General features: G+C 33.5%; 2 protein-coding genes across 2 annotated transcripts; one reads left to right on the top strand and one right to left on the bottom strand.

Moving 5' to 3' along the window:
* On the top strand, positions 3,494-7,588 carry LOC109360444 (glycosyltransferase family 64 protein C4-like). Its single transcript, XM_019605352.1, has 5 exons — positions 3,494-4,130; positions 5,353-5,749; positions 6,363-6,526; positions 6,624-6,694; positions 7,267-7,588. The coding sequence occupies exons 1-5, from the start codon at positions 3,916-3,918 to the stop codon at positions 7,425-7,427; spliced, it is 1,008 nt and encodes a 335-aa protein (XP_019460897.1). The 5' UTR covers positions 3,494-3,915; the 3' UTR covers positions 7,428-7,588.
* Positions 10,107-11,732, bottom strand: LOC109360443 (nematode resistance protein-like HSPRO2). Its single transcript, XM_019605351.1, has one exon. The coding sequence runs from the start codon at positions 11,640-11,642 to the stop codon at positions 10,305-10,307; it is 1,338 nt and encodes a 445-aa protein (XP_019460896.1). The 5' UTR covers positions 11,643-11,732; the 3' UTR covers positions 10,107-10,304.

The following is a 12,180-nucleotide window of genomic DNA, read 5'->3' as shown; positions in this document are numbered from 1 at the left end:
GTGTAGTTTACGTGATAAGTTATTCACTCGAGACCGCCTACTAAATAAGGGCCACAAGTTTTGTTGATAGCCACATATTGATCATCTTTATCTTTCATGACATAACTTAAAATATTGATGATCGATGAGCTCTTTTAATTTGTATTCCAATTTCACAATTTTTTTTGGAACAAGATCTATATTCCTTTTTGATGTATCAAATGCTGTCCTATGCTAATTAAAAGTTGTTATTTAATTGAGAGAAAATGTTATAAACAGAGTTTAATATATGTATTGTTTTTTACACCGATCATACATCATCTAATTTTGATTTTAATTATTTTTATTTGACAGTTAATAATGACTAATGTACCAATGGTAGAGATGAGTTGACGGTGCAAAAAAATAGTTACGGTTAATGTGTGCATATTAAATCTTTATAAAAATATAAAATAATATTATATATTATTTGATTTTATTCTATTTGATGTGAATGGAGAAACCCAGAATCCCTTATGTGGGCCAAACATGCTTACGAATTGTGCACCTATAAGATACAGTGTTTTTCTTTTGGCACAGCTATAGAATACAGTGTTACGTATAAAGAAAGAAATTCTCTAGTTATTATATATTATACCATGCATATCAATTCGAGATGAAAGGATAAGGTTAATTTATTTGTATGTTAATAATGATGTCAATTGCCAAAGTTTAAAATTTTCATTTTGAAGTAAAGGGGAAGACAAAAAAATTATTAATAATAATATACCATACCGTATTACTCCTTTATGCTTGGTCCTGTATTTCCCAGAGAATGTAGAGTATTAGAACGCCCATTGCAACCCTTTTCACAGTTGAACAATTATATGTATAATATAATATTTATGCATACACTCACTACAACATTTACCGTTAGTTTAAATTTCTTTGAAGAATAGTGAATGATAATTCAAAATTAATAATGAATGATGAACTGATAGTATATAAAATTCTTATACTATCTATTAGTATATACATTTTTTTCTCTTATATGTATATATTAATAAAAATAAAATTTTGTCAGGATGAAAATTATTGTGGAGGTAAATTATAGTAATTATTGTGGATGTAAATTATAAATTTTTTCTCTTATAGTAACTATCGTGGATGTAAATTATAATTGCTTAAACTTGTATACAGTAGAAAAATAATGTGTCAGGATGAAGCCCATTATTGTACTAAAAAATAGGGTGAAGCCCATTAATGTACCAAAAAATAGGGTGAAGCCCATTAAATAATTCTACCTCTTCTTTGCCAAAACAAAAATCCTTACATAAAAATGATAATTTTAATTATAACGAAAAAACAGAGTAATTTTTGTATTACATAAAAGCGCTAAAAGGAATCATTTTTTGCACCATGTTTTCAAAACCGAACATTAAACCAGAGACAATATTGCGTATCGAAAAAAAAAAACAGAGACAATATTAGTTTATGATTACCAATGGTTACTAATTGATTTTTCAGTACTGCATAATGTATTATGTTAAAAAACTAATATGCTCATTAGTTTGTTTGGTGTTAGGTCTGTCGTCATTTATAATGTGCAAATTACTGAAAGATAAAATGCAGTAAAGTCTTAGGAATTAATCCTCTAAGTTATTTTTTATAATTCAATTAGTCAGATTATTATTTGTTAAATAAGTGTCACTATTAAGCATTAGCATCCCTTGCCGGGGGCTGCATGCTGTTATATTTGTTATCAAGCTGAATAATCAAGCATGCGTAATAGAAAAATGTTATATTTGACTTATTTGCGTATGCTATTATTATCATTTATATTTGAATAATACGACTAGCTTCTCTATTTTTTAGATTAAAATTAAAACCTATCTTGACTTATACATACAACTATGATGTTAAATTATGGCAACGTCAAAAGAAAATAAAATTAGTAGTTGTAACTACTCATTTCCTGACAGGTAGAAGGTAAAAGAAAAGGAAATAATATATTTCAATACTAGTCCTTATAAAGTTTAAATAAAAAATCCCTGAAAAAATAATGCATTACATAAATGGTTGTGATTATAATATTAATCATTACAACATATCAATGTATAGAATTGGATCTTAGCATGCCAGAAAGATACATATAATTAAATGTTTGTAACATTAACGATCTTTGTCTGTCTATTGTTAAAATAATGTCCATCGTTACTCTTTGTTATATTATCTTGTCTTATTTTTAATTTAACTTTTTACCCAATATTTTTTTAATATTTAATAGGTCCAAATAGTTCTGTTGATGAAAAGTTTGACATTTTATAATATGCTTGTTTTGAGCCTAGATTAGACGCCTCAATATTAGATTAATTAGACAAATCTAGTGATTGTTTCTAGAGTTTTGATAAGTATTGTAAATGGAAATTAAGGGTTGTAAGTATACTTTAATCATAAGCCAACCCTTCTTTTGAAGAGAATCATGAGTACTCAAACAATACCTAATTTTTAGAGAAAATAATACATATATTAATAGTGTATTTTTTTTATCATGTCAAATATGTTAACTTTTGCATAAAAGCAATTCACATATATGATGAATAATATCATAAAAATTTATAGTTAGAATGCATAACAATTAAAGTCAGTTTTTTTATCTGAGCTCATTTTATTCCCTTCACCCACATCCATTTGATATTTCACAAAATCATCATTTGCGTGTAGGATGCAAATGTGTGCTTATAATAGTCCAGATAACGTGAAAGCCTTTGTTAGAGGAATGACTTATTTTAATCCACCGGTTGTATTAATTTGACTCCTCGAAACTTAAAAGATTCAATGGACCTCTCAAATATATTAAATAGTCAATTATAGTATTTCGATCATTACAGTATGGGATTGTTTAATCCCCATGTAAGACTTTTGAATATTTGCTCTTTTGTTATCACGGGTAATATATGAAATCATATGTCTTACTAATGTCTTATTCTATATATCAAATATTGATAGGCGAATCGAAAAATTAAAAAAAAAAACTAATAAAAAATAGCATCTTGATCAACTTGATAAAAAAAGTAAGATATAATTTATGACAGATAATCTCTTTCGTTAGATATCAAAATAGATTGATATAAGGTTTTACCTTTCGAAAAAGAATGCATAAAGTGTCAATCTAACTTATTAGATATTATTCACTATTCATGTTTAATTATAATTTTATAAAAAATAATATAAATGAATGATATATTAACAATATATTACAATCATATAATTAAGAGTATTGATATATGCTCATACTAAATCTCTTACCCATAAAAAAATGACACATGTCATTTGTAATCCAATCATTAATAATTAAAGTATCTTATTGTGACACATGTCATCTTCTCATAATTAGGAGGATTAGTAGGAGGATATATCATTTTCCTATAATTAATTAAGGATTTAGGAGGCCTATCACCCAAACCAGAACATTGAACATGTTGAATAAAATAAAGTGGAAACTGGAATCCAACCCAATGAAATTAATTTTTCCCATCAACTTTCTGGAGTTGGAATAGGTAACCACAAGTTAAGTTTTATTACCCTCCCCACTTCTTATAACCATTTTGACGAAAGTGATAGATAAATACATACATAAAATGATATAGAGGCACCAAAATGTTGTCGGATCCCAACAAATAGGAACGAAATCCCTCTCTTTGAATGTGATCTGAGACCTTCACACAGTCATAGACGACATATTTGAAAAAAACAACTTAGTTCCTTAAAAACACGTCAACCCCAAACCCATATAAACAAACTCTCACTATTTTCATTCCTATCTTTCAATCTCAATTCACGTTTCTCTCTATTCTTCTTTCTTCCTTCCGAAGCTACGGTTCGGGATGACTCAGGCCGTTTCGGTTCGTTTTTGAACTTAAAACGGTTCGACTCGGAGGGATCGGTTTTTTTGTGATGAGAGGGAGCTGTTGTTTGAACCGTCGGACAGAGCTGAGGTTCCGTCTACTCGCGATCTCAACCGTTAAATCAGTGACAGTGAAGATCAAGTTTCTGCTATGTTGTTGCATTGCCTTAACGCTAATAGTGTTACTATTTTCTGCTGCTTCATCCACCTTTGTTTTATGCACCAATCAAACTCCTAGTGCGTTGAGTCGATTCACAGATTCAAGGTTTAAGCCCAGATGCTATTATGCTAAAAATGTTTTTTTTTTTTACATTTATGATTTTTCAGTTTCATTTAATTAGTTAGTTAACTGCTTAATATGAACACAATAAGAAAAAGGAAAGGTTGGCTTTAAGTGTTAGAAAGATAAAAGGTTCCAATTTCCATATCAGAAGTTTTTACTAAAAAGGGACACCTAAAATTCTGTTTTATTTTTATATGTTCGTCTTTTTTTCTTTATTTCATTTTTCCATTTTTAATGACAGAGCATTATTCCTTTATTTGTTCTATCTATGTAGCTGAACTTACCTGCTGGGAATAAGAATTAGTTGTCGTTACAAAAAAGAAGGGAAAAAAAGAAATTGTCCATTTGTAATCAAAATTGGATATTTGGAAGAATTTCTATATATTTTGGTGTTTACCCTTCTAATTTGGAACTATAGAATCCTATTATAGGATTTTGGGATAAATTGGAACATGTCTTGGATTCTTGGCCTAATTTCAGCTGGTAGTATTAGTGATAGTGAGATAGGATATTGGTTTTAATGCTTTATTTGGATCACAGAGGGAAAAAGAAAGGAAGGAATACAATAGAAAGAAAAGAAAGGAAGGTAGAAGTGGAAGTGGTAGATTTATCTCTTATTTGAGTTCAGTTTTTTGGGAGAAAAACTTCTAATATAACACTAATCGTCTGGAAACAATCTGTTAACTGTTCAGTGTTATCTAGATTGATTGTTTCAGACCATATCATGGGCCTAGATGCTTGAGTAAGTTCATGGTGTCTTGAAATTTTGGATATTGCTGTCGGGGAATAAATTTCTGATATCACTATTATTCATGTGAATACACTGTACCTGGACTCTAGGTGTTCTTTTTTACTGCTATTCTTCAGTGGTCATGTACCGGAAACTGGGTCAATAATTATCTATCTGAAGCACTATTTAATGTTATAACTTGTGAGATTCATCACTCATTGATGAGGAGTCTTCAATCTTCAAAAACATACCTTTGAGTTATAGACTTGTAGCATTTGTTGATTCTCTGGTTTTGATTGCTGGCATAATTGCCTTTGTATTTATCCTTAGTAGAGGTTACATGTTTGACCACTAACAAGCACCGGCTCCCTTTTCATATGTTTTATTACACAAACTGACAAAACAGTAGAATGGAGTCTAGAGGTTGGCGTTTACATTCTAAATTTCATTGTAGTTTTTATATTTTATGCACAGGAAAGGATATTCTATCGTAATGAACACATGGAAGAGATACGATCTCCTAAAGCAGTCCATCAAGCATTATTCGTCCTGCCCTCGACTTGAATCAGTACATATTGTGTGGAGTGAACCAGATCCTCCTTCAGATGTTCTTTTAAAATTTCTGCACCATGTGGTGAAGTCGAAGTCTAAAAATGGAGGGCATGTCAAATTGAAGTTTAATGTCCACAAGGAAGATAGTTTGAACAATCGATTTAAAGAAATTGTGGATTTAGAGACAGATGCTGTATTTTCTATCGATGATGATGTCATATTTCCTTGCTCTTCTGTTGAATTTGCATTTGATGTTTGGCAAAGTGCACCTGATACGATGGTGGGATTTGTACCTCGTGCCCATTGGGTGGATTCATCGGTATGGTTTAGCTACTTTTCCCAAATGATTTTCCATCTTCCCAGATAGTTTTGGTCTCCCATAATATTTCCCTTTTGCTTTTCAATTCCAAACATGAGTGAAAGTGAATGACTAATTGAGCATGGGGAAAATGAATCCCTTTTTGTTTGAACTTTCATGCACAATTTCTTGTTTTTTGTTTGCACTGTAATATTCAGAATCTAACTACATTGATTACTGCTACTACTTACCTTTCAAGAATTAGTTTGCAAGAAAGGAAAGCACACTTTGTGGAACACATAGAGTGAAGATCCATATCATAAACTTGGGACATTTATTTCGTTCTTGGCCAGGTTCTAATTTTATAGGGAGAAAAAACCGAACCTCTGCCATAACTCGTAAAAGAACAAATTTCATCTCTTAATCTTAAATCCATCCTTCGAGAAGCTGGGTGTCTCGGTTACTGCATCTATACAATTGATATAAACTTTAATGATTAATCTAATGTTTGATCCATAATTTTGCAATCCTTCAGGTTTCCTTTACTACTTTTCCCAAGTTTAGTCCAGTAACATGAAAGATATCGAAAAACTTATATAAGCCTAATCTCTCAAATTGTTCAATGTGTTTGCAGAAAGGTGCAGGCGACAAATTTATGTATGGTGGATGGTGGTCGGTGTGGTGGACCGGTACATATAGCATGGTTCTCTCCAAGGCAGCATTCTTTCACAAAAAGTATTTCACTCTCTACACAGATGAGTTGCCAACATCAATTCGAGAATATGTAGCAAAGAACAGGTTTTTCTCTGGACTAACTATTATACTGCTGCCTTCCTTTTTACCAGACCTCAATTTTCCAACTTATTTGCTCAGTTATTCTATATTAATTTATCAGGAATTGTGAAGATATTGCAATGTCTTTCCTTGTTGCAAATGCAACCGGTGCACCTCCCATATGGGTCAAAGGTAAATTGATTCATCGGATTGTTTAATCCCCCCATATCAAATGCATTACGAGTCTAAACATTGACATATCCTGATTCAACTGTATCTGAATTGCATAAAATTTATTTTCTCCTTTTGCCTGCTTAGTGTTGAAGTTCCTTCACTCACTAGATTCTCTTGTGGTAGGAGAGCCACTGGTAAATGATGGATTTGAATGTTTAGTATGTCAAAATAAACATGATAGACGGGGTTGAGATCCTGTTAGCATAGATACAGAGGTGCATTAAGCATCCATACTTCAGAACTCCTTTCCCTTCTTGTGAACTTCTGAATACTAACAAATGTGCTAAATCCACTAAAACAGAGACGGAAACTCTTTTGTCAAAAATATGTATTTATTATCATGCCAGTCTTAATGCTATAGTAGCCATTATATTTCTGTTTGTGGTGTTGATATGCTTGACTTTATGTTTTCCTATTCCATACATATTAACATTTTACTCCTTAGTCTTAAACCTCCATTTTTGTATATGCCAACACTATATGTCATGGATACATGGATGTTAACTTAGTGCATTCTGCCGTTGATACAGGTAAAATATTTGAGATCGGATCAACTGGAATTAGCAGTTTAGGAGGTCACACTGAAAAAAGAACAGAGTGTGTTAACAGATTCGCCGCCGCATTTGGATGGATGCCGTTGGTTTCTACTTCAGTGAAGGCTGTTGATAGCCGCAATATCTGGTTTTGGTGACACAGGAATTTGATTCTCTTTACAGTTTTAGCAATTCCACTATCATCATCAATTAGTATCTTACTAGATTAACATTAGTTACAAAGCTGTATAATATTGAATCTTACATCCAATTCATGCATTTGGTTGGATTGCTAATTTAGCAAATTCCTTTTGATTGATTAATTTATGGTATTTGAAGAATGGAAAATGGAATTTGTAGTGGAACAACTAGTCACAAACTATTGGCTCCAAAAATCGCATGAACAACACCATAAGATATAGCTGAAACAATATTCACCAAAAGTAATAAGTAACGAGGTAAAAATGCGAAGAGTGCACTCATATGATTTAGTGTGTTAAAAAATGTGTTTAAAATGTATTGCTAACATTTTTCTATGCAGAACTTATAAGTTCTTGGCATTGCTTAATCTTCTATAGTAACTTCCTTTATATTCTTTTCACAGTAACACTAATTAAGTGTTGTCAGGATCTACTTCCAATGCTTAAAGATATCTCAGTTCTGCTGCCAAATTATCCAACTTTACTTACCATGCTTTGTGATGGTGTATAGATCTTATACTCTTATTATCTTTAGTCAGGGTTGCATAAATCATGTTTAAAGGAGAAATATAAGTTTTGAACCATTTTTTTAATCTTCGTTGTAGAAAAAGTATAATTAATCTTGTCTTCCTTATATTAACTTTTTCTTCAAGACAGACTTATTCTTATACGTAAAGAGGTGTAAATGGTGAAACTCGCATATAGTGAGTGCTCCACGACGAAAAAGTTTAATATTTAAGAAAGATATATATCAAACAAGACGGGGATAAAATTTGCTGTGTTAGCTGTGTAATACAAGACATTAACATTTTTATTAGCAGCCAGCGAGGTGATTACCTTCACACGTAAAAAATGCATAATTTAATTTTTTAATGGAAGATATGCATAATTCATATTTTTAAAGGTTAGATGGGTATTGATGGATAGATTAATTCTAATTAGTGGTTCATGTTCTTAGAAGTTACTAGTTTGAATGAAAGTGTCTAATATGATGATGGTTGGCAATTGATGGATCAAACTAGTGGGGTGTTGTTAACTCCATCCCCTCTCATTTCATGGGTAGTTTCCGTTAAAATTGAGGAGTTAATTTCTTCAATAACTTCTCCTAAACCCTTCTATAAATAGAGGCACTCATTAGAAAAACATCTCATTCATTTCATTCTTTGTTGTCTCATGAATAGAAATATAAAGAGAGAATTATAGAAACACCGGTGGTTGAGTAAGGAAAGTGTGGTGTCATATAGAGAAAGAAGAAAACTGACTTCCTGATCACCATCACCAAGGAATGCATAAAAGGAAGACAAAAAGATAAGAACAAAAGCAACCAGAAAGTGCATAAAGGAAAACACAGATGGACGATGTATTCCTTACTCTATTTTTTTATTCACATGTGAATATCATAATGTTACAATGTTACTGTCGTAAATCTAGGAGTTCTTATGAACCATTAAAATCTATTGCAAATTTGCAATAATAAAATGGAAACTTTCCAAATCTTCCACTGATTTTATGTCAATAGCCGACTACCCATAACACCCAAAAACATATTTATTTTAAAATTGTTTTTAGCTTTTAATTTCCTCTACCTTCTGATGTTAAGGGTGATTGAATATTAGCCGGAGAAAGCTATGCTAAAAATAATACATGAGGGATCCAATTTAGAATTGGATTTGGATCCCTTAGGCTTTTAGTATGGGTTTAATCTAGCCTCTCTACAACCGTTCTACACTCCAATTTATAAGGTGGAAGGGTTGAATTTGGTTGAGATATTTATGAGATTATATTTTGATAAGTGAGATGCTGTTGAGTGGGAGGAAGATGCTAGGTTGTGGAGGACAAAGGCTGCAACTGGCTTGTGGTGATGAAAAGCATCAGGTTGTAACAGAAGAAAATGTATTTGAATTCTATACATTCTAATCGTTCATCATTCAAGTTTTATTATTATTATTAATTTTTAAAAATAATATAAATAAATGGAAAATAATATATTAACTAATTAATATTACATTGACCCCCTTTCCTACCAATGCATATTAAAACCTTGTGACACTCTTTTTTCATTCTTGTAAACCCATATACTTCTTTAATAATATTCCTTCTGCCTATAATAAATGCAACAAACCAGCTTGTGCCATATGACCAAACACACAGTGCCACATGGAATCTGCATAGCCGTAATGACATCCGAAGCAACTTTAAGGTATGTTGTTGACTTTAAGTAAGAAATCCAAAAGAGTTTAAGGATCAAGCTATGTTCTTTAGAAACATGGGAAATTGTGGCGTCCGAGGTATTCCCTACGATATTTGACTAGTATCTGTGTCCAAAGATTTGTTCAACTTCTTTCCAAATATTGGACATTAGTTTACTTTCCAACTTGTTTCTTCAGTCGGTGGGTATGTATGAAGATACTGTAATTATTTGTCTAGTCCTCCTTAGGTAATCTAATCACCCCTTTTCATCAAGGATAAACTGTAGGGCACCACAATCATTGAGGCAGAGACACATATACTTATACATATAAGGATAATCAATTGACACTGCATGAGTCAGCTAGGTCAAATAATCATGTAGTCATTGTCAATATCTAAATAAAACAGGTGATCTTCATTACATTAGTGTAGGACAGTAGGCTGAAATGAGATGAATAGTGTTGAAGAATATATTACAGCCAAAGATTGTTACAACATCCTATTACAAAATTTAATCCATAACCCCAAAAAAACTCAAAAGAATAAACGAACTGTATTAATTGTTTCCTTTAAATTTTTGTGTGTGTAACACTTTAGTGATATATTACCTAAAATATATGTGAATTATTAACAAGCTGTAACATTTTAATTATTATTGTTATCCCAATAATACCCCAGAAACGTCTTAGCAGCATCCAAGCTGGGGAAATACGTAGGTTCAAGGAATATCTGAGTCAACGAGTCAAACCGGTTCCCATTAGCCTCCGCGCTCCCCATAACCACCGCAACTACCTGGTTGTACGCGTAGAAGAACCTCTTCATCGCCGTTTCAATCGCCTGCATCGCCTGAAGCACATGCACCTTCTCGAACTCACTCCTTTTCTCAACGTAAACCTTCATCGCTGCCTCCACCATCCCTGGCCCACCCTTCAGGTCCACTTCCACCTCTAATATCATCGGCACCTTCTTCCTTAAATCCTTACACATATTTGCCATCTCCACGAGTTCCTTCGATCGAAGGCAAAACGGCACCGTTTCACCGCATGGTCGAATCCCGAGCTCCTTCTTCAATTTCAAAAAATCGTCAGGATCTATCATTAAATGAAGATCTTCAACCTCCGTCAGAAGCTTCCAGATCCTCTCCACTGCATAACAATCCATCGAAGCCTTCCCGAAATTTCTACAATCGATGGAATCATTCACTCTCTCAAGCAACACGCGCGAGACGCGTGACCATGACTCCAATATCTGGTGCGTCGATTGCAAAGTTACATTCTCGTAGTTCTCTACGTGCTCCACCAACGTCGTTTCTAAAGCATGTAACTCATTAGGTTTACAAACGGCGTCGTATCGGAGGATCGGTTTTCCGGCGAGGTTCGCTTCTCCCAAACCAAGCGTGTACGAACACCTACTCATCTCTCGTTCCACAGAGAACAGAATCCTCTGCGCCACGTCCCTAGATTTATGCCAGCTGGCAATCCTCGAAAGAAAACTAGCTTCACTGTAACTCCTACTATTCCCAAAACTATTTACGTCGATAACCGGTGCAGTGCCACGTGGCTCGGGGTTTTGTTCCTCGTCTTCGCAGAGCATGGCGATGATCTGAACCTGAAACGTGGCGAGCGACTCGAGCCTACGGGTAAACTCGCGCCGGTTCAAGTACGGTCTAGGATCCGATAAAACGGTCGAGATGAACCGGAACGTGATCTCGAGAGCGTGAAAGGCTGGTTTTAAAACGGGCTCGTTGGCCCAGTTTGGGAAGTCGTTAGAGGCCCAAAGTTTTCTAAGGTGAGGAAGGCGAAGGTAGTTTTCGTATGCAGTGCAAACCTTAAACGACGCAGGAGAGATGTCGTTTTTAATTGGTTGTTGCAAAGTGGGTAAGGGGGGTAGTTTGGGGATTGGTGAATCGGATAAGGAGATTTTTGAGGATTTTGGGGATACGTTGGAATTGAGTATGTTTGATTTCCAGTGTAAATCAACCATTTTGTAAAACTAACAAGACAATGATGTTTTCTTATATTGTTGGGTGTGAAGGATAGAGGAGGACTTGGAATTTTTAGAGGATAAGGAAGATAAGAGGGTATTTATAAAGGGATGAGGGAAGTTGTTACTAAATTTGAAGAGAAGAAAAGAAGTTAAAGACGTGTGGAATGTGAATGAGGCAAAGGGCACGCACCAAGAACGAGGAATTTCAAAGTCGCAGCGTGTGGTATATGATTTTTAAATTTCAAAATGAAATTGTTTTTCTTTCTCTCAAAAGAGAGTGGTGTTTTCATGGGGGGTCATATGTTATTAAAAAACTAAAGTAAAATTATGTTATTGAAAGAATCACATGGACCTTATCCAAAACTTGAACTAACATAAAATGACAAGAAAAGGAAATTGAACGAGAATACTGCTATGGATTTATTGAAGTTGTGCCTTTTTTGTTGAGCTACTACTAATCTACTATAACGCGTTGGAACCTTGGAATTGGAAGCCACTCAGCTATTTCTGCTACTTCCTATTATCATCCTGTGGG

Source organism: Lupinus angustifolius, chromosome LG11 (genome assembly GCF_001865875.1).
Source record: "Lupinus angustifolius cultivar Tanjil chromosome LG11, LupAngTanjil_v1.0, whole genome shotgun sequence".
Taxonomy (NCBI): Eukaryota; Viridiplantae; Streptophyta; class Magnoliopsida; order Fabales; family Fabaceae; genus Lupinus; species Lupinus angustifolius.
Note: the sequence above shows the minus strand (reverse complement) of the source record. Positions and strands in the feature narration are given on the sequence as shown.